This window comes from Gordionus sp. m RMFG-2023, chromosome 2 (genome assembly GCF_954871325.1).
Source record: "Gordionus sp. m RMFG-2023 chromosome 2, tfGorSpeb1-WG-v2, whole genome shotgun sequence".
Lineage (NCBI taxonomy): Eukaryota > Metazoa > Nematomorpha > Gordioida > Chordodea > Parachordodidae > Gordionus > Gordionus sp. m RMFG-2023.
Genome location: NC_088776.1, coordinates 62,846,322 through 62,870,192, shown reverse-complemented (window position 1 = coordinate 62,870,192; position 23,871 = coordinate 62,846,322). Strand labels below are relative to the sequence as shown.

The following is a 23,871-nucleotide window of genomic DNA, read 5'->3' as shown; positions in this document are numbered from 1 at the left end:
CTCCTTCGGAAGAACACAGCTATTGGGAGAATACCTCCATCCTTTATTAAAAGTATTTAATGATATCTAAAAAACTATATATAAATATAAAATAATTGATTAACGAATCATACAAACAACTAATCTCCTATTAATAAAATAAAAATAATATACCCCCCCCCCCTCCCCGAAAAAGCAATAACCAAAAAAAGTATAGGTTTAATATCTTTTATTTCTAAAAAAACATATCATAATATCGATAAATTAAATTTACTGATTTTAAATTTAGTATCAAATTTACAGTGCTATTTAAATTATTATACATATAATACTTATAATTATTGCTTTATAATCTTACTCAAAAGTATATTTTCATGATTTTAATGTGGAGTTTCATTTTCATGTTATCGATTTTCATTATTTAGCTAATTTCATAATTATATAATATTTTGTTATGAATTAAATAAGATTGCAATCGCCTTTTGGCATACAATATAATATGCATTAACGAGATTATTCAAACCAGAAAATATATTAGTGTTTGAAGGATGATTAATTGGAAATATAAGGAAGAAAACGCGTTTTGTAAGTACATTTTACGAAGAATAAAATATTACTAAGTATATCTTATATAGCAAAGAGAAAATCGGAATCAGAAAAAATTTTACAAAAATATCCAGACAGAATACCCGTAAAATCGAATTCTAAATATATCTTATATTTTTTGTTCTATAATAGATAATAATTGAAAAAATTCCATATTCAGATGTTCCTGAGATAGATAGGCATAAATATTTAGTCCCTCAGGATATATCTGTAGCTCAATTGATATGGATAATAAGAAAACGTTTAAATATCTCATCTGACAAATCTATGAATATTTTTGCAAATAAAACTATCCCAAATTCAACGTAATATTTTTTAAAATAATTAATAAACTTTAAAAAAAACATTTTTAGTGTATTATTAAATGAATTATACTATCAGCATAAAGATGAAGATGGATTTTTATATATCAGTTATACTGCTGAAAATGCATTTGGATAACATTAATCTTTTACTTTTTAACTTAGGAATATTTTATAATAAATTTTATATTTAATATATTTTTAATAGTATTTATTACCTTTTTAATTAAATATATTATGAGCATCAATTATATTATGTACAATATAGTTTTAAAAACACATAATTTTTATGCTTTTATATGATATCATAAAATTATATTCGGCAATATCTTTTTTACACAGTTTATATACTGTTTAATATTTCATTATATAAATTTCAAATAAAATAATCAATTACTCACCTAATTATTGAAAAAAAAATACAAGAAAACAAACTTTTTATTTCCATAACTCAATGAAATGATTTATACTATTTTTCATAAATTATTGCTAATATGCAATACATTTTCTTTGTATTGGAATGCATCATAGGTTAGATCCCACTTTTCTCTCCACTTGGGTACTCTTGAACATAGGGCTACAATTTTTAAGTGCTTGAAGATATTTTATGAAAATTAATTTTTGCTATTTATGAATTTTAATTTTTTATTTTCCATAATAATGTGAATTATTAATTCTCTTCATCCTTAAAAATTTTCTTCAACTACAATTATTCTCAAACTATACATTACATACCACCCTGCTTCATTAATATATGACCATTACTTTTTAATAATCTTATTTAAAAAATAATAATGAATGCTCAAAAAAAGAAGTTCAAAGAGCTATATTGAAATTCTGTTAATCTACCATTGCTGATTTTGTTAATTAATTAGATTATGGCACATAAACTGATTTTAGATATCAATACAAATATAAACTTATTCTTCAATGAATCCTCTGTTATAGTTTGTTTATATTTTGAATTAACCTCATATGTTTTTGTAGGATTGAAAAATGAAGTGTATGTGTTGCAGTTTAGCGATATCACCAGGAGAGGATCTTATTGGAAGGTTTGATTAGCTTCATACCTAATAAATGAATATCAAGATTTAATTGATATCTTGATATTTAACGGTAATTACTATACAACCTAAGCTTTTTGTAATCACACAACCCTACACTATTGTACTATATGAAAACTTAGTGATTTTATTCAAATTTTGATTGATCCAATTAGTATTGTTAAATGACTAACCCAATATTAACCAAATATCTCAAGCCTAAATGTTTTGCATGTATAAGGCAAGACATCTATTAACAATGAGGATTGCGCCATATTTTTTGACTAGAATATTGAGTTAGCTAAAAAGATGGAGGCGTTTAACAACACCAGATCAGATTCTGTTTAGACATGTCATTTTATAAATGTGAGTTTGAGAGATTTTCTATAAAAAAACATATTCCTATTTTTATTTATTTTTTTATAAGTATTGGCTAATTATTTTTTGTCAAAATTTTTTCAATATTTATTTAAATATTATGCACATTTTACATTGTCAAAATATTAGATAAAATTAAAAACAAACCTATTATTTACTGGAAGAATCTGTTTTATTTAAAAGCTTCTTATCTTTTGAAATAAATTTAACCAACTGATGTCAAATATCAGCTTTACTATCAATTAGGCATCTAATAGAACCAAAAAAAAATTTTTTTTGACAAGGTCTTATTCATTTAACTAGAAATTCTCTCCATAGCCGCATTTGTATGGGATGTTTGAATAGTGTTATTAACATGCACCGAGTCGATTAAGGTTATAACCAAAATAATATTATATAAGACTGGATATTTTGCTCGTAGTTAGCAGAAAGGCTTGGACACATCTATTTGCTAATCTTGAGGTTTACATAAATATTATTTTGGCTAAAATTTTAATTCAGGATTTTTAACAAACACTAATATTGAATATGTATAATTGCATATATTTTTTTTTCTAATTGGAATTCAAAAATTTAATCAAATTTTTAAATGAGATAATTCTGCAAACAATGTCATAAGCTACAATTCTTTCAAAATGTTCGAACTTGATTAGAATATTGATATCTATTATTGGATGATGGTTTTAAAATTATTGTGCGTAGAGTGTTGTAAATCGGCTCAAACGGCATAACTCAATATTTTAACCAGAAAAATAATATGCAGGCCCTAAAATTTTTGTTCATAGGCGGAACAAAGAGTCGAACATCTATCAACTAAACACGGGGCTTAGACGATATTTTTCTGGCTAAAATATTGAGTCAGCCATTTTTAAAGATCGGCTCAAATCGAACCGTTTTATGCTACGACTATTTTATTTGTCAGAAACAGCTCAACGAAGATTTTAGAAATTTGTGCTGTCAAAATAAAATATGAATCATATATTACAGCTGGTTTCTATATCAATTTACTTAAATTTCGTAAAAACGTGCTTAGAGATTTTTATGAAAGTTTAAGATTCCATTTCCGTCGAAATTTTTTAATTTCGCGGGACATTTGGTCGCGTTATTCTTCGCTTGACAAAAATTTATCTGACGGGATTGTGTGACCTAGAGCGGGACGTATGGCAAGGTCTAATTTTGCTATTTTTGTTTTTTTTTTACATATTTTAAATGCCAAATTTAATCTTTGCTTTTGCAGCGTAAAATAGTTATTTCTTAGCTTATATTATGAGATGGTAAGCGAAGGTAATTCCCCAAGGAGAAAAAAAATTACCTCTCGATTTATTATTTTGCGAAAAAAGAAGGGGGGGAGGCAGGGGCTGACTGGCCATAAGACCCGGTGGGAATTTTGCCCACGAGGTCGCGAGAAAATGTCGATTTTTGAGGTCGATCAGAGGAAAATATCAAAATAGAGGCCAATTAGAAAAAAATTATTAAGTTTTACGGAGTCTAAAAAAAGTTTATTGAAGAAGTTTAACACTTTATCCCCTTATTAAGTAAAAATTTATCACTCACTTAGGCCATTAGTAATCATTCTAATTTCAGTTTAAAAAAATTTTAGAAGGATTAATTGCATTTTTTCAAATAAAAAACACACGTTGTTATTTTCTCTTTTGTTTTAAACGCGAATAAAAAACGTCTACCAATTTTAGTTAAGTAACGCTAACATTGTTGTTTCAAACAAACAAAACACGCCTCAATAAAAATATTTCTTATAACAATTTATCATGATATAGTTTTTTATATTTTAATAAAAAAACATATTATCAGCTATCATTTTTTTTTGAGTTTATTAACACAAAAATAAATTTTTTTTCTTTAAAATTGGCAGCAGTACCCTTTAAGTCATGCGTTCGCTTTTTTTAAGAAAAAAAAATGTAATTCTGACTTTTATATAAAAAAATTTTTTTTATGTCCTAAATATATTTTAACCGAAATTTCTTAACTTTTTATAAAACTGTGAAACGTGTCCAAGATCTTCCGTTTAAAAATTTTTTTTTGGAATTTTATAAATTCTTATATCAAATTGTTTTTCTACCCCCAACAAATTTAATTTAAATAACTTTTCATTTTCGATTAATATAACTCAGAGACCTGAAGGCCCGGCTCGGGTCCGGCCGTGTTTTAATTTTTTTAAAATATACACGGACCGGGTCGGGCTTGAAATTTTTTCAAAAAAATCCGGGCCGGGTCGAATATATAAAACCCGGCCCGGGCCGAAAAAAATTTTCTGAAAAAAACCGGGCCGGGCCGTGTTAATGGTATCTCTGCCGGTCTCTGATACAACTCTTCATTTTTTTATTATAATTTGAAAAAAAATATAAATTATGGCTTACTTTTTATTTTTTTGGTATAACAATAAATTTTAGGGCCAAAAATTTATTAAATTTTACAAATTTTCGAACTTAAAAAAAATTAACTAAACTTTGTAAATTCGAAAAAATTGATTCAGGCCACAATTTAATTTTTATAATTTAAATTCTCTTTTTTTATGTTATAAAGTAACGAAAATTTAACAATTGTTATTTTTAGATATTTAGAAGTATAGCCTTAAAATTTACTTAAAATAATGATTTATTAGATTATCCATTCATCTACTTCTAATCACCTATAACCTGTCAGATTTTGACAGTTAATTAATACAAAGGATGAAATTTTAGTAAAAACTAATCTAAACGTTACTTTTAAAATATATCTCTAACTCAATCCTATTCCTTACTTGAGGTATTTGCTTCTCTTTAAAAAATAAATTTCATCCAATTTAAAAAATTTTCCTTCATCTGAAAATTTCTTAGATTAATCAAATGTATTTCGATTGCAAACCCATCCAAAAGGCAAAAATTATTTTTCCCTCCAAATGATTGGGCTTATTTAGATCGTTTATTTGGTGCGTTTTTTTTGAAAATATAAGTATCATTTTTCCGGAAATGTGTGTCAGCACGCGTAGAAAATCCATCTTAGAAATTTCAGACGATATTATTAGATATTAGGGTCGGTTAATAAGGGTAACTGATTTGCTCCCGTCAATACGCGTATTGCGATCACCTTTAAGAACACAGTTAATCGGGTTAGGTCTAATTTCCGCCTATTAAAATGTGGTTAGGTTTTTTGTATTATTTAAAAAAAAAATTTGCTTTAGGCCCATACCCTACATTGAATGTTAAAAGGATGCAAATGGCTCCTACCAATTCCGTTCACGTCAATGACATATAACAATACCTAGACCGACGATACATATGAAAGCGACTTTGAATGCAAAACAGTTGAACCCGCCATTTTGGTAACCCATATAGTAATTATTCTAATGTTAAAAACTACTATTAAATTGATAACGTGCTTCCTTATTATTCTGACGATCAGGCAATTCTTTAATAAAGTTTGCGTCAGACATAGGAATAAATTGCCTCTCGATTAAAATTTTTAATAATGAAATGGGTAATCAAAATGGCGTCCCCAGCTGTTTTTCATTGATGTACACTTTTAATGAATGCACAGTCAGTCTAGGAATTATTATATGTCATTGGTTCACGTAGACATTGATTTAAACATTAAAAAAATATATTAATTAACGGATATTTAATATCTCATTTTAAATTGAAATTTCCCTTATAAAGGGGGAGGAGCAACTAGGAGTCATTTGCCTCCACGAGTAAAACAATTTTTTTTAGGGGATAAGTCGCTAGTTGGTTGTTTAACATAAATATGGACACGAATAAATTCGAAGCCAAAATCGGACTCCTAATTTTAAGGCTTCTTAAAGTGATTGGAGTGTAAGGGAAAATACTAAGAATATTATGATAAAACAGATGAGAAAATACATATAGAAATTGACACTCTAACTCTATCTACCGAGAAGGGTTCGACTCTGTTAGCGGCTACTCGGTATAAAAAACAACATACAGAGACATATGGTGAAATAAAATCTATCATTGAAGCGAATGCATGTTATGTCAGTGCCTTGACCTTTATATACCTTCCCATGTTGTTGACCCCCCCCCCTAACCGGAAATGTAATTAAAAAAGGAGGCAAGTGTTTCCAGATCAAAAGGGCATATGCTCCCCCCTCCTTGGAAAAATATTATCAATCATGAATCTAATTATATTAGCTTGAATCCTGTTTAATGGTGATTTGATATTGATTCTCCGATTATTCGAACTTTATATAGTTAATATGGCGAAATGATCATTTATGAAGAATAAAACGAAGAATATTATTTAATTTTTAGAGAAGTTAAGCAAATATTTAGATGGCATCTCAATATTTAGCAGATTTTCTTCGTCACGGCGATTGGAGATTTAGCCGCTACTTAGCCAATAGCTAACTATATTGCTTAAATAATAATTATGCGGAATTTGTGTAGTTAAAAGTATCGTTTTTGAGCCGATTTTTAAAAACGGCTAACTCCTTATTTTAGCCAGAAAAATATTGCCTTAGCCTCAAGATTTTTATAATATATGTTGAGACCTTTGTTCCTTCTATGCAAAATTTTCAGGCTTTCTTAACGTTTTTCTGATTGAAGTACCGAGTTAGCCGTTTTAAAAAATCGGCTCAAAACGAGCCGTTTAACAACACTACGCAGAATAGTTTATAAAAAATTTAGAACTCTCTTATAAGGAAAAAGTAACCGATTTATGCACTATTTTTAGAAAGGCTGATAAAAAATTATTTTATTAAACAGAACTTGGGAATTTTTCTTTTGAAACCGTAATTAAAAAATAGAAATAAAATTCGAAGACGAAACCACACATAGACAAGGGTTCCAAAACTCTACCATAAATGTCTCCTATTTTTAAAGTAATTCCGGCATGTCAAAAAAATCGGGAAGACGAGGGCTGCCGCAAATTTAAATATTTAAATTGTTACTGCACTCGACTGAAAAGATTTGGAAATACCTAACAATGGATGGCGTAATTGATTATTTTAAAATTAGCCGAAATTCGATAGGCCCATTTTCTTCCTGGCGATGGCCGGAAATGACATATTCCACTCTAATAATCCAATCCAAAATAAACAGGATCACCAGACCACGTGACCATCAGCCAGGGTAGGAAAAAAATGTGAGTTTAACATCATTATTTTTATTATTTACTTCGTAAAACATTTATACAAAATATAAAAAAATGTAATTATATATATTTTTTAAAACAGCTGATTAGCATTCAACGACGCTTTTAAATGCATTATTATGAATGCATCATACACTGCGTATAAAAAGGATTTTATTTTTTTTAAAGATCCGATACCGGAAATCGGAAACGGCCGGATATCCGGTACATCTTATATATGAACGACATAATAATGTGGATTAAAGAATTGTTTATTATATTATTTACTTACTATAAACTTATAATCAAATATAATTTTAAACGATAATTATATTAAAATTTAAATATAATAAATTTTATATAAAAACATATTAGAAGAAGGGGGGGGGGAAGGGATAAACATAAATAATGAAAAATAAAATTATATAATTAAAAGTTTCACGAGAAAAAATCTTTAAAAGAAAATAAATTACGAATATATATTTTTATTTTGATTTATGGGTAAGGAAGGGGACTTAAAATTGAATAAATTATTATAAAAATTTGATGCTTTTAAAAGTTTGCTTTGTTGATAAAAAGTAAAAATAAAACATATATAATATTTATTCAGGGCAGATTTCAAAGATACATTTTTGTGTTTTGGGTCCACAATGTCGGTTAACGATACATAATATATCATCTTTTTCAAAATTATAAAGCAGAAAAAAAAGAAGATTTTTCGTAATTTTTATAAGAATTCGTTTTTCTTTAAGAAATTTTTTTTTTTGATTGAGTAAAATATTTTCGATAAATCAAATATTTCGATAAGTTAGATTATTGGATCTTAAGCAAGATCCGGGGGAGGGAGGGGGTGAACTTATAATCATTATTCTTCTCTAACTTTCAATTAATCGAAATATTACGTCAATCCCGTCAAAAATGAAGGCCTAAATTAAAATGAAAAAAGTGAAAATTAAAAAAAAACGACGAATAAAAAACAAATGCAAGAACGATATTAAATTTTAAAATATAAAAATGTCGAAAATGAAGTTCCCGGGAAAATATTTAGGGAAGAGGGCGGTGTAAAAAAATAAGAGGTTGGGTTCGAATTTTTATTAAAAAAAATTAAAATCTTTTGTGTTTAGCTTGATTCTTCAAAAAAATAGATCAAAATTTTGTCCCCGTGATTTGTTTGTGTCGTATTTCCGGTAATCGATAAATCAGCAACAGCCGGAACCCGGACCTGATCCGGATGAGGGCATATTAAGTCCGGCGGAGTTGGCGGAGGAATGTTGGGGTCCTATTTTAATACCGTTGGCCTGGAAAACGCGATATTTTTATTTTAGGGGAATAAAAGAATAAAATATGTAGGTTTATTAAAAAGAAGGATCAATATTCTTTATAAATTGAAAAGTTTCCCCGGTCTAAATATTGGAATACTCAATTACGATATTTCAAAAAAATAAAATATTTTAACATCGTAAATATGTAGGAATATGAGAATTACCTAGACTGACAATGCATTCATTAAAAGTGTACATCGGTGAAAACAGCTGGGGACGCCATTTTGTAAGAATTGCCTGATCATCGAGTTAATGAGGAAGCAAGATTATGAATTTAATAGTAATATTTTAACATGCGAATAATTACTATACGGGTTACCAAAAATGGCGGGTCCAGCTGATTTGCATTCAACGACGCTCTTCAAATGCATTATTACGAATGCGTCGTCAGTTTAGGTATTATTATATGTCCCCGCGGTATACCTAAAAAAAAGGAGAAATAAATAATCACGCATTCACTTTCATCTGGATATGATTTAACATCTAATCGGTTCATCACGACTCTTTTGCGAAAGCCATTTTCGTAAATAAATACACTTAAATAAAAATTTCAAATTTTTGAAAATGTGTATTTTTACTTCGTTATTGATATCGAAAATTCCTTCCTGAATTTTTTCGTAAATTTCTTTGGCCGTATTTATGAAAGCCTTTAAATATATATATATAAATTTAAAATAATATATATTTATAAAAAATTTTATTTAATAAAAAACAGTTTTTTGGGGGGTAAAAAAACACCCTTTATTTTTTTGGCTATATTTCTAAATTTACATATATTATAATGGCCGCCCTTTCTCAAATTCTAAAATAGTTTCAAAAATAATTTTTTTATTTTCTTAATAAAAGACTATATTTTCGTGCAGAAGTGAATTTTCAAACCTCCTCGACGTTGGCGGCAGTTTTAGCGGAGGTTTCCATGAATACCAGGCCGTGCTCTCGGGCAAAGGCTTCTCCCTCTTCTTTCTTAACGTCTCGCCGGCTCTCTAAGTCGCTATTTTTTTTAGAGAATAGCGAAAAATTTTCTTTTTTTAACTTTGTTTCCTTTAAAAAAATGGTTATAAGTTTATAGCTAATTAAAAAACATCCATCCCCCTTTTGCTGTCAACTACCCCTTCCTCCCATCGATAAGCTAAACGAAAGGCTTATTCGAAAATTCGTCAGGAAGCTAAGATGTCTAAGGGTTCGCACCCCCTCCCCCCCCGCCCGATCTACACACCAGGAGTAATGACTCATCGACCCCCAGACTGGGATGATGAGGAAGATCAGGCCCAATAGACAGGTTCAGATGGCGAAGAAATGCCACCAGGTATAAAAAAATGTCGTTCATATGTAAGATGTACCGGATACAAACATTTTCTATTTACCCAGCCAGATCCGATTTCTAATATTGGATCTGAAAAAAAAAATTAAAAAAATTTTTTATATATAGCAAGTGGGATAAAAATTTATTTAGGGTATTTTTGTTCCGATCAACAAAATGAAAGAATATAAATTATGCTTATTAAAGTATGGGAAAATCGTAATTCTTAGAATTCGTAATAATAAATAGCAGAGTTGTTAAAGGATCTAGATATAAAAATGTGGTATCTGTATCTGGATAAATTTTTGATTAAAATATCTGTATCTAGATATTATTTTAGACGATGTATCTGTATCTAGATCCATTTAAAAAGTATCTTTTAACAACTCTGATAAATAGCGAGTCGTGTATTTTAGTTATTAGTTCACAAGGACCAGAAACAGTTGTGTATAAAAGATCGGGTTAGAGGGGTACCATTGCTTAAAATTATAAAGGTACCGGGTTCGGTCAAGGTTTTTAAAAAAATTAAAGGTTTTTTTCAGTTTTTAAAATACTTATATTTAAAATTTAAAAAAAAAACACAAAGGTACCACCAAATAATTTCATTGGTGGGTAATGAATGAATTGCAATATTATTAAATTTATATTTATGAAATTAAACCAAAAAATATATTAGATTTAAATTCGAGAAAATTAGGGGGAAAAAAAAATTACCATTATAAAATTTACTTATATAATAAAAACTTCGGGGAAAAGGTTATATCAAATATTTATGGCCTATAATATATATATACATATATATAACAAAAAAGGGGCTTAAACCAGTTCAAAAATTATTGTAAAGTTCGGTTGGCTCCCTCTTTCAGAGATTTGGTATAAAGATTAGGTCGGTCACGGTTCAGAAAATTAGAAAAATCTATCCCGGTATAATGGTTTGGTTGGTTCAGGATTTCTGTATTAGACATTTAGGCCGGGTCCAAATAGCCCCAGGATCCAGATCCAGCACATCTTCTAGTCCATACTGTGGCTCATATAAATGTTAAAAAAAACCTTTAAGGTTCGGTCGGTCACGGTTCAGAAAATTAGAAAAATCTATTAATGGTTCGGTTGGCTGAGGATTTCTGTATTAGACATTTAGGCCGGGTCCAAATAGCCCCAGGATCCAGATCCAGCACATCTTCTAGTTCATATGTTAAAAAAAAACCTTTTGTTGCCTATTAGCATTATGACCATGTTGGAGTTGGAATGTTGGTGAGCGTCCTCTAACCACGTCGTCAAATGATCGAACGTTTCTCTCCTAAATAAAATAAAAAAAATGATTTATTACACTAATCCACCCACCCCCCCCCACTACTTTTTCCCCCCCAAAAAATCTCCGGGCATAAGTAATATTATTTTGGTTAAAATCTGCCGGTTTTTAAAAATCGAATCAAATCGGGCCGTGGCCCGGTCCGATTGTCGGTTTTTAAAAATCGACTCAAACCGGGCCGTTTGACGACATATTAGTGATCTGCAAGGCCCCGTCCGATCCCTCCCGGAGTCCAAATTTATTTTGGTCTTTAGGTGAGTTAAAAATAATTTCGGTTCAGGTAGTGATAAATTTTTTTTTGAAAAAATTTTCAGGCCCGGCCCTGGTAAATTTTTTTAAAAAAACTGGATTATATCAAAATTATTTATAAAAATTGAATTTATAGATTATCGAAAATAAAGTTTTAAAAAAATAATAAAACTGTTCCGCGAGGAAAAATGTTAAATATAATTATACCTACAAAAATACGAAACGAATCAAATAATTGCATTATTCGTATTCGTTTAAATTGAATAATTCAGTATTCGTATTCGTACAAATAATAAAATGATTATTCGATTCAATTCGAAAATTTTATTTAATCGTAAATTAAAAAAGATAGCACATATTAAATTTATTTTGTAAAATTTAAGTATGGATAAAAGACAAGCAAATTTTATTAGTAAGATAATATAGAAGCATACATATATACAGTATATTTATGTATAATGTAGAAAAATCAATATAATATTCATAACATGTAGAGAAGACAAATATACCAACAACAAATTTTTTAAACACAAAGTTTTTGCAAAAAGTCAAATTTAACAAAGGAGGAATATCTGATTCGCCCGTCATTCTTGACGGGATATCTAATGACGGGATATCTACTAGTTATTTATTTATTGTGTACGTGTTATAAATTAATTATATATAAGAATAAATACTTTCTTCGTCCATCATAAAACGATTTTCGGAAGTTAATTTTGTATTACGAATTATTCGAATAAAAATAGCCGTTAACAACATTTAGAAATATAAAATGTTTCTTCATTATTCCGCTAGGAAATTTTATTAAATAGGAATAATTGCAAATAATTCCTACTAATAATATACGATTATTTTTCGATATTTATTAATATAAATTATTTTAATCGAATAATTCGATCGAATAATAGATAAAAAAATTATTCGACGAATAATATATTTTCCTTATTCGAATTCGATTCGAAAATTGTGTTATTCGTATTCGTAAAATACGAATCGAATATCGAATAACAAATAATTCGTTTTAGGTATAAATATAATTAAGAATAATCTCGAAAAATCTGGAATATTTACAAAAAAAAATTTCGAATATTTTACAAATTATTTCGAATAATTCGATCGACAAAAAAATATTCGACGGATAATATATTTTCTTTTATTCGTATTCGATTTATTTTGTTATTTCGTAATTCGTAAAAAATAAGGAAAACCAAATAATTCGTTTAACCAAACATATGGCGTTCAAAAAAGTGACTCCGATCTATGCATGCTTTTAATAAATCACAATTTTAATGAACGGATAGTCAATCAATCAATCAATCAAATTAATATATATAATTGGCGATTTCGTAAGATTAGAAAAATAAGGGTAACCTGGTGATGTCGTAGACTAGTAAGGCGCCTGCGGCTCCCCTGTAATAGGAACGCGTTATTGATCTGAACGATTCCTGACCGGCCTTTAAAAATTAATATTGTACAACATATGGATGTGGGCATCATATTCAAAGGATTCATAGCATTAATTTTCATTATTGTAATATTTATTATACGAAATGCCAATCAAAACTGTAAGTCGTCGCGGATTGGTTATTATTTAATAATAATGTTTTCGATATCAAATTATGATAAATGTAAATAAGATGCGAAATTGATATCCTAAAAAAAATTTTCGTACACTTGATTCATTTCAAATGAATGTAAAAGAATAAAGGTCAAGAAATTAATAAGATTTAAAAGAAAGGGTAGCGTTTAGCGAAAATAGGCTTTTCAAGAATAAAAAAATAATGTAAAAAAAGTGAACGTTCCCTTTTGGGAAGCGGTTATACGAAAATTAACCCATCATTCATTCTATTCAAATTATCAACAACATCAAAATAAAATCAGCCAATAAGAAGAGATGGCGGGATATTAAAATTTTTTTTTAATTTTAAACCGTGTCCCAGATCTGAAGTTTGATTTGTTTGCCGTCTATCGTGATCATGCGAGCGCCAAATTCGACTCCTATGAAGAAAAAAAAAATTGGTTAACAATCGATCATCGAGGAAAAAATAAAAAACAAACATGTAATTATTCATTTTTTTTTGCCTCTCGCTTTCTTTCATTCATTTATTTCTTATCCATTTTTAACCGAACGCTCTTTCCAATTTATTATTTTTTTTAAACCTTCATCGGTTTCGTCTCAAGAATCAGCTGCAGATTTTAATGCGGGGAGATCTGTGGGGGGGGGGGGGTGTTATAAAAAGGTCAGGCACCTCTTTACTTTGTCCAACGTGAACCAAATCCGTCCCGACCCTCTCTGCCCCACTTTTTTTCAAATCTGACCATGGTGCTGGTTCCGAATTTGAAGTGAGTCGAGCCCCCAATGACATTTAATATTGAGTCGATTGACGATGCATTCACGTTTAAAATGTACATCGACGAAAAACAGCTGGGGAAGCCATTTTGTTTACCCTATTATTTCCTCTAATGCAAGCTTTATCAAAGAATTGCCTGATCGTGGAGATAGTAGGGAACCAAGGTTTATCAATTTGACAGTAATTATTAACACGCGAATAATTGCTATATGGGCTACAAAAATGGTGGGTCCAGCTGATTCGCATTCAGCGACGCTTTCAGATGCTTTATCATGATTGCGTGGTCAGTCTAGGTATTATCATGTGTTCATTGGTTGAGCCCTAACAAGCTAGATAGAGTCGGTTTTTCCCTCCACGAGATATTTAGGATTAGGAAAAAAAATCTAAATTCAGCCTCACTCACTCGCTCACACACCCTCCCCCCCCCCCAGCCCCCGCCAAAATTTTCGATTTTTTCCTTCGCAAGAGTACACCGTGCTACCTACTGGTTCTTATTTTAGCAATTAAATGGAGATAATAAATTCATTAAAATAAATTTTTTAAAAAAAAGGGCTGAATAAACAAAATTACAAATCTAAACCTTAAAAATAAAATATAAATAAATGTATAATGAATATTTTATTTATTTTATTTTTTGTTGAAAAGGAAAAAAAAAAAATCAATAATTTTTTAAATTAAGGTTGCAAAATGTTGTAAGAAGGGGAAGGGAGGTTAAAAAAAAATCTTCTTTTTGAAATCAATCTTTTTTGACATAATTATTTATTCGTTTAAATGCCGATTAACGGGTGTCGGGTTGGAGAACTTATTGCGTCACGGGAGCTAAGAGCGGATGGGACCAATAAAAATATTTTCACGATTTTTCTAGTGGTAATTGAAAAAAAAAAATTTTATATAATTTTCTAAGTTCGTTGGTGTCAGTTTTCATTTTTTTCGTTCCCATTTGATTATACGCTTAAATATTTACCACAGCGCGTGCGCGCATCTAGGCAAATCTCTCATTATTTTTTTTTTCGTTTAGTGGACATTTTCATGTGGTTGTCAAACCATTTTCGCCCGGTTTGCCGTTGGGCCTTCCCTTCAGAAACCCAATCGAATCATCCAAGTCTACTTACCGCTTCTCGCGCCATCATCTATCGCTTCTATTCCAATCTTTACTCTCATCTCAAAGGTGACCTCCGTCTAAACCATTCTCATCCCTATTCATTCCAACTTGGCGTCGTATGTTGGGTTCAACATAGTTTATATCGCCTATATCTTGTCTCATCAAAAATACTTTCCCTCCTATTTTCGTTTTCCTTGGTACAATCCAATACAAACTTTATATAACTATAACAAAACACCCATTAATTATTTTTTTACCTATGGTCAAGTCATGAACTGGCTGGAATCTTTTGTCCGTGAATTGCAGTAGTAGGCAAGATTTACCGACACCTAAAATAATTAAGCGTAAAATTACGATGAAATAATACGAATGAACGTATCTAATACGTCGTTTAGGCCCGGACCCGGGTCTGATACCCGGCCCGGTTTTTACAAATATATATGCACCGGTTCGGGTATTTATTTATTAGACCCGGCCCTGGTAAATCTGAAACTAAAAAAAATTAAAATACGGCGCGGCCCCGTTAATATCTTATCACAAATAAAGATTTTTTTTTAAAATATAATTTTTATAAGCGCGCGTAATCCCTGGGCGACAATGTAATATTAACATTTGTATCTGGATACAAGTTACTTGGTAAAAAAATACAAAATATCATTTTAATGACTATAACTAAGTAAGTTAATTCCTTACAGATTCACCAATAAAATGTAATTTGTGTAGTACCCGCTCAGTTCACAATACTAATATCAGTTATGCTTACTATTCAATCCCCCCCCCCTCCTTCCAACTTCTTCAATATCAAGGGTAACATGTCATAAATAATTATGATTGATGAAAGTATTCCGAATTCTGTAAAGTATAGTGTCGTTTTAGGCGTTTCTAAAAAAAAGAGACTATTAATCGAGATCCTGGCCAAAATAATACATTATCTAAGCCCTGGAAACTTGATCGAAAGAGTGACCACGTCTTTCGGCTATTTCGTTCGAGTGAATCTCGAGACCCCGATAAAATATTCTACCTTTCCTAAAGTGGGTGGTCCGAATTGAGGGTTTCAAATGAAGATAGCAAAAAATGATATTCCAGCCGATATATTAAATATTAGGAATAAATCGTTCAAAAAACTCATGTCGAGGGACAAAATGGCAGCCGTATGAAATGTACTCCTCAAAATAGTGCGCACAAATTGAGCATTGCAAACACTGCGTTGAGAGCGGAAATACATTTTAAATGCCTCGTGTAAATTGGTAAAATTACGGTTCGGAGTTAGCAACCATTTTAAAAAAACGCGAACGGGTTTTGCACTTTTTCAATACTTTAATTTTTTATTCTACGTTTCGTAATATTATGTATAAATGTAATATAAATAACTTACTTATATATCCTAAAAAAAGGAATATTTAGAGATTAAAGAAATAAGAACGCAGACGATAATATAATTTTCAAAAGACAAATCCTGTTTTTTTAGAACTTATTTAAAATTTTGAATAGACGGATATGGATAAAAATACAGACCCCAATTTAAACAGGGGACCAGTGTTGTTAAACGCTACTTTTAAAAGTAGCGCGCTACCGCTACCGCTTTCAAATGAGTAGCGCGCTATTAGCTACTTTTTACGCTATTTTGATTTTTGTTTAAAATATTTTTTACCGTAACTTTATTTCCACAAGTAAAATATTGGTATAAAAACATGACTAATTTGTTACATATATATATATACATATAATTTATCTATTATTGCACTTTAATAATAATAACATTTCGATACTGTCATCCCCAAGTCTAGAGCGATGATCAGAAAGTATAAGCTTTGCCATATTAAATATTCGTTCAGCACTAGCACTTGAAGGCCACGCAGTATTAAATTTTATAAACACACTCTTTATAATGAAAAAAATCATCAAAAATATTTAAATGAGTATTTTTAGATTTAAAAAAAAGCATTTAGAGGTTCAATAATAATATTGTTATTATTTATTTCAAAAAAATTGTCTATGGAAGGCCGCGGTTTCGATATTGCTATAGTATTAGTATCGTGGTTAGGCATGGCATTTTTTAACGTTACCATCAGCCTATCAAGTTGCCCTTTAGATTCAGTCAAATTAATGTATGGCCAATTTAACTTGAAACTAGGATGAACGATAGCAGCTATTACATTATCATCATCATACAGATCTGGAAATCTAATTTTTATAAAGCGATTGTATTTATTATAAAAAAAGAAGAATACCTTTTTAATTTTCAAAATTTAAATTTATCTGAGATTTAGATTCATTTATTTAAAAAATATTAAAATAGCATTAATTATGGTAAATAAAGTTTTTAAAAATATAATTAATATACACAAGGTAATTTATAATATATTAATTTTGAATATTAATACTATATATTAATATTATAGAAAGGATAATCTATATTTTTCTCATTTTCCAAAGAAATTTCGCTATCTTCAACAATCTCACACATTTTTAATAACTAGATTAATAATGTATATTTTAAAATATAAATATAAATTTCAAAATTAAATTAAATAAAAGGATTATAATTTAAGATTTAAATAAAAAAATATATATTTTAATAATTTTTAGATGTATTTATTATGTAAAATTAGTAGCTAACTATCGCTATTTTCTAAAAAAAGTAGCTCGCTAAAGCTACCGCTACTGAAAAAAGTAGCGCGCTATTTTAACAACACTGCAAGGGACGCGTTACGTTTTTTTTATTTAAAAAATTACGGCAAAATGTAAGGGCTCAATTTGTGCGCACTATAAACTCTACTAATTAGAGGAGTTGAATGATCTCGACTATATCATGACCATAATTTCCTCTCCTTCCTCCACATTTTTAACCACTTAAAAATCTTTTTTCAAAAATAAAATGGATGCCATTTTACGAATAAAATTATTGTATATGAAAATAAATTACGTCTTAGATTTATAAACAAAAAACATTTTTAAAAAAAAAAAATTTTAAGGTTATTTTTAAAAAGTGATAGTAAAAATAATAATTAATTACAAATTCGTGTCGAAAATGTAATGATATGATTATCAATAAAAGACAAATAAATGTATGAATGATGCATTTGAATAGGATTACATATGTTCATACGTTCGTTTTGATCATCAATGTTTTCGTTGATCGTATGTTCTTGTTTTAAAACTATTTAAAGATATAATTATGAAATCGTAGACTTAAAGTTTAGTTATCCGGGCATACCAGACATGCTTCTGATTGGTCAATTTATGAGCGACATTTTAAAAATATTGGGTAATTCTATTTTGACCCTTGCAGAATTGGGCTGATGCCGGGAAAAAATCAAATTTTACTTAAAGTGCCAAATGTTTTTTTGTGGAAAATCTTTTATAAAGTAAATATTTTGAAATTTTCACACGTATTTTATATATTTAATCTTGTTATTGTTAAAATTTACAAAAAAAAAATACTAGTTGCATGTGATAAGTGCGCACAAATTGAGCGTTTACGTTTTGCCGTAATTTTTTGAATAAATAAAAACGTAACGCGTCCGTCCCTTGTTTAAATAGAGGCCTGTCTTTTTTTTATTAATATCCGTCGATTCAAAATTTTAAATAAGTTCTTAAAAAGAAAAGGATTTGTCTTTTGAAAATTATATTATCGTCTGCCTTCTTATTTATTTTAATTTTCTATAATATTCCCTTTTTTTTGTGGGATATATAAGTAAGTTATTTATATTATATTTTTATAAAATATTACAAAACGAAGAATAAAAAAAATGTATAGAAAAAGCGAACCTGTTTGCGTTTTTATTCTAAAATGGTTGCTAACGCCAAACGGTTAATTTTACCAATTTTGCACGAGGCCATTTGAAATGCATTATTCGCGCTTACATCGCGTTTGAAACGCTAAATTTGTGCGCACTATAATGATCGTTAGCGTTGCGAATGTAGGATTAATTAAATTGATATTTTTGGGAAAGGCCACCAAACGATTTTTGACATATTAAGCTTGACAGGTTTAAAATTATTACTCAAAATAAATATAACTGATTTGATTTAAATCGCGATTTAATTGAAAAATTGATTTTAATTTCCGCCCTGTTTTTACATAGTATTGGACATCTAGTTAGTATGCTCTGCCTAACACTTATAGGATCCATTTCGAAACGATTATTTTCTAGAATATTCATCCCTTTACACCTTTTTTTAATCATCAGAGCCAGTAAATTGTATAAGAAAAGCGCATCTATTAAAAAGAGTTATAGCAAAGTATTTCGTCAGCTGATTTTATGCGTTTTAACTGTAGCTAACACTTGCAACCGTGAAATTAACCATCTTTTCAAATTGTAAAATGTACTTCATTAAATAAAAAATAGGAAAGTACCCATACCTCCTCAATATGAATAAGGATATCAATATAATTAGGAAAGAAAATATGGTATAAAAATTTTATCTATAAATCGCAATATACTCCGATTTAATTTAAAAAAAAATCAATGATTTTTTTTGACTTTTTCGTTTACAAAGAAAAAAAAATGATTGGATTTATATCTACCCTTAATAATTCCCAAATTTTACTAATCACATCTGTTTCCACCAAGTCCAACAATTCTCACCGGGTGTTAGCCTAACGCCGAACCCTTGAAATATATGACCTAAGACGTAATCTTTTGCCACACACATATTAGGAATCTTTTAGGGAAAGAGGGGCTTGATTTAATCAAATTTAGATAGGGGGAAAGGTCATTTTTGCCACTTTTGACCATTGATATCTCAGAAACTACGTGTACTACGGGGTTAAAATTTCTGATGGGCCGATTTTTTTTTTTTAAATTTTCAGGCCCGACCCTGATTTTTTAAAAATATTTTTTATTTACTCGTGATTTTTAAAGCTAATAATGGCGATTTCAAATATTTGGTTTTAAAAACCGGGCCCGACGATTTCAAATATTTGGTTTTAAAAACCGGGCCCGACGATTTCAAATATTTGGTTTTAAAATACCGGGCCCGGCGCGGGTAAATTTAAAAAAATCCCAGGCCGGGCTTAGGCGCGGTTGAGGCTCCTCTGATTTTAATATAGGTATCACTTTTTTATTCATTTTATTTTACTTCATTTTTTAAATTTGGCACATAATTTTTGATCATCCTAAATGATTTTAATTTTTATAAATGCATTGCATTATAATCCTAAAAAAAAATTTTTTTTTTTAGCATAACAGACTTTTAAATAAAAATCAATTTTAATGCTGTCAAAATTTAATATAAAAACACATCTCTTAATTAATTTGTCACATAATTAATAATCAATAATGAGTCAATATTTTTTTGCAAATAATAAGATTGACTCAGGATGCAATTTTTTTTAATAAATATTAATTTTCTATTTTTTGTTAATATATTAAAAATATATAATAATATAAATTTTTAAAACTTTAAAATTTAAATTATTATAAATAAGCAAATACTGAATAAATAATTCCACAAGGGAAATCGAAGGTTTAAAAGTAATAAAATGGCTGCAAATTTGCTGTTGAAGATTTATTTTTCTCTGGGTCATATTTTTGATATTATTTTTTTATTATATTATAAAATTTGATTTAAAACAAAAAAAACAATTGGAATTTAATCAAATAAATCGATATTTTTAAAAAATTTTATAAAAAAAAAAATCAAAAATGGAGGAGTATAAAAATTAAGGTAGAAATGTAATAGAATAACTATGAGAACTCCATTTGGAAATTCAAATTCGGACTCTTTTTTTCACGTGATAAAACTCACGTGGGTATCCTGAAAAAGGTTAAATTTTTACTCCTATAGAACATAGTAAAGTAAGAGCTTTTGGATGACCATAAATGGAATAAAATGTGATTGCAGGCTAGATCATAATATTTATTGATAGGACAAAGTTGATATAGATATTAAAGAAAAAAAGGGAAAATCCCTAGGTTGAGATTCTCCAACCCAACTGGATTAGCAACATTGGACTTTCAGATCAATAATAAAAGATTTGATTAACCTATCTGAAAGGAAAAAATTCTTAAAGAGTCGCATTCACTCTTATTATAGCAAATGTGATGGTGAGACTTTTAATGACTCAAGGAAATTGACCAGGCATGAGAACCTAACCTTGAACCCAAACACTCGATATTTAGCTGAACTCAAATCTGAACTCTTTTTTTAAATAATAAAAAATTGGTAATTGACGATTTTCATTTATAAAAAAATTCCTATTTTTTATTCAAAAAAAATTTGTGGAATCATTTTTGTTATTTTTTAATAATTGACATATTTTTTGTAAAAATTTTACCCAGCAAAGCAAATTTTAAGTTTTTTTTATAAAATATATAAATGATGATAATATATAATAATAATATCTATTTTAGGATGTTGTTGTTTGTGAATTATTAAATTCAAAATATATTATAATTACGAAGATAAATTATGTTTTTATGGCAATACTAATTAGAATAAACTTTTTTAAATAAATGATACTAATTTTAATTAAGTCATTATTTTTCTGGTCTCCGAACCCTGAACCCAAACCTGGCTCAGATGTTTTTTTTACTGATCCCAGAACTTATTTTTTTTTAAAAGAGGGTTCACATCCCTGATATTAACTATTGCACTGTAACAGTCATAATTGTGAGTTAACACAATAGCACAACCTTAGTTAAATGGCATGATTTGGGTCATTTTAAAATGGCCGTATTAAGATTATCATGGCAAGATAAAAATGTTTAAGCCTGGAGATTGTACATAGGTGGCAGATAGGCCTAATAAACTCTATTTATCAAATCTATAGGCTTACATAATATTATTATGGCTAAAATTTATACCCAAATTGGGTCATTTAACATCACTACACAATCAACACAAGGCTGGCAATTTTCTGCCTGAGAGAATAATATCAAGCAAACCTCTGAGAAGAGAGTTGAAACATTTTTATAAGTCTTAGTTAAAAATTAATGGACAAGGTCATTATTTGATCAAAAAATGTTTATTGTTTTCCAAATAAAATAGTTTTTATTAAGTATCACATATTTCATGCATATTCAATTGATTTAAAATACTATAATATTATAAATGGTATGTAAATTGAAATGATAATTATTTATAAATTGGTAATGGACCAGTTAGGAAGATTTTTGACTGTTCTAATTTTTTCTTTAGCAATAAATATCAGCACAGATTCAATGCTGAATATTAATATGAGTAGCTCTAATTATCTTGTGATATATTTTAGTAAATTATACAAATTATATAATAAATATATAATTGCCAAGAATATAATAATCAAAGATTTTCAAAAATCTGAATTTTATATTTGGCTCAGATTTGAAAAAATAATTTTTTCTTTAAGCCTAGATCAGCCTGTTTTTATTTTTGAGCCTAGTTTGAGATTTTTCTTTTTCAATTTGTTGTTAGGTCCAAAATTTTTATTTTTTGAAGAATTGTCTATATTTTTGCAAATGTTTTAAAGAGAAATTAAGTATTAAATATTGGATCTTCTAATATTTGTCCAATGATAAATTATTTTTAAAAAAGTATTCGATTTTTAAATTTTAAGCTTAGTCCAAATTTTTAAACTCATCTGACATCATCTAAACTGGGCCTAGGTCTTTGATACTAATTAAATATTTATCAAGAAAATATGTAAAATTTTCAAAATAGAAAAATGGAAATTAATATAGATACCTTTATATTGTAATCATGTAAATTTAAAAATGAATTTAATACAAACCAAAATATTTAAAGATAAAACAAATATATCAAAATTGTTAGCTCTGCATATAAATTTGTTGAATAATAAATTTTTGATGGAAAACATAAGGATCATAAACTGAAAATAAATAATAATAAAAATTGAAATAAATCTCACCAATTAAAGATAAGGTTCATGAATATGATTAAAGATAATTCAAAAGCAAAGTTTTATGAATAGTAATAAAAATTGTGTACTAATTCAATAAATAGTGCTGATTTATATATATAATTGAATTTATATTTAATGAAGAAAATTAAAATCATGATAAAAAGTTTAAATGTATTAACGTCCTTAACAAGATATATTAGATAAATTTAATTAGATTTTAATATATAACATATTTATAAATAATTTACCTGTGTCACCTATAATGATGTATTTGAAAAGGTAAGCATAAGACATTTAAATGAATTGACAATACAAACGCAGAATTAGAATATATTGAATAAAAAAAGCAAAAATCAATATTTAAAAATTTTGACTACACTAAACAACACTAGGAAGAATAGTGATTTATCGATTTGTAAACAAATAGTTAATAAAGGACCTATAATATTATGCTATTATAATTAATTTAGATATTATTTGTAAAGGAAAAATATTAATTAAAAAAAAGGAGATGCCTATAGCATAATGTTAGATACAATACATAATGTGACCATATGAGAAAGTATAGCTTTGCTCTTACGTACGGCAACAACCTGAAACACATAATGAACTCTGTTTATTTCTTGACTATTCAGTTGGGCAGAGTAGGAAGGATGTAGACTATATGAGAGTAAACTTAGAATGTAGGCTTTAATATGGATTCTCTAAATCATCAATATACTGTTCCATGTTCATAATCTATTTATTAATTACTCACTATGGGAGGGGAAAAAGGGGGAGGGTGAAGTTGAAATAAAATAAACAATGGGAATATTGGAAGTTCTATATTTACAAAAATTAGGCTAGAGTCAGCCTTATTTATTAATATTAAAATAAAATGTTTAAGAAATGTCTAAAAGAATAAAACTTTACAATATAAATATCTTATTTTTTAAACTTAAATTCAGAAAAGGGTTATCATTCCAGAAAACCTTGAACACATTAAAATCATTAAAT

The 23,871-nt window shown here is 28.5% G+C and overlaps 2 protein-coding genes across 2 annotated transcripts; one reads left to right on the top strand and one right to left on the bottom strand.

Annotated features, from left to right (window-relative positions):
• The first annotated feature begins 375 nt into the window (after window positions 1-375).
• LOC135924784 (uncharacterized) lies at window positions 376-1,226 on the top strand. Its single transcript, XM_065459891.1, has 4 exons — window positions 376-564; window positions 615-670; window positions 718-890; window positions 939-1,226. The coding sequence occupies exons 1-4, from the start codon at window positions 528-530 to the stop codon at window positions 1,024-1,026; spliced, it is 354 nt and encodes a 117-aa protein (XP_065315963.1). The 5' UTR covers window positions 376-527; the 3' UTR covers window positions 1,027-1,226.
• A 6,423-nt stretch (window positions 1,227-7,649) lies between these two features.
• Window positions 7,650-23,262, bottom strand: LOC135925189 (ras-related protein Rab-2). Its single transcript, XM_065460406.1, has 8 exons — window positions 23,124-23,262; window positions 15,284-15,355; window positions 13,504-13,571; window positions 12,945-13,027; window positions 11,220-11,312; window positions 9,595-9,706; window positions 9,294-9,362; window positions 7,650-8,691 (listed from the first exon to the last, which is right to left on the bottom strand). The coding sequence occupies exons 1-8, from the start codon at window positions 23,167-23,169 to the stop codon at window positions 8,593-8,595; spliced, it is 642 nt and encodes a 213-aa protein (XP_065316478.1). The 5' UTR covers window positions 23,170-23,262; the 3' UTR covers window positions 7,650-8,592.
• Between the last annotated feature and the right edge of the window lie 609 nt (window positions 23,263-23,871).

Excerpts from the sequence above, each read along its gene's own strand:
- LOC135924784 (XM_065459891.1), top strand. The coding sequence starts at position 528 with ATGATTAATTGGAAATATAAGGAAGAAAACGCGTTTT. Across the intron at positions 671-717 it reads AATATCCAGACAGAATACCC|ATAATAATTGAAAAAATTCC; the intron begins GTAAAATCGAAT and ends GTTCTATAATAG. Across the intron at positions 891-938 it reads AAAACTATCCCAAATTCAAC|TGTATTATTAAATGAATTAT; the intron begins GTAATATTTTTT and ends AAACATTTTTAG.
- LOC135925189 (XM_065460406.1), bottom strand. The coding sequence starts at position 23,169 with ATGTCTTATGCTTACCTTTTCAAATACATCATTATAGGTGACACAG. Across the intron at positions 15,356-23,123 it reads CATCATTATAGGTGACACAG|GTGTCGGTAAATCTTGCCTA; the intron begins GTAAATTATTTA and ends TAATTATTTTAG. Across the intron at positions 13,028-13,503 it reads AACTTCAGATCTGGGACACG|GCCGGTCAGGAATCGTTCAG; the intron begins GTTTAAAATTAA and ends TAATTTTTAAAG.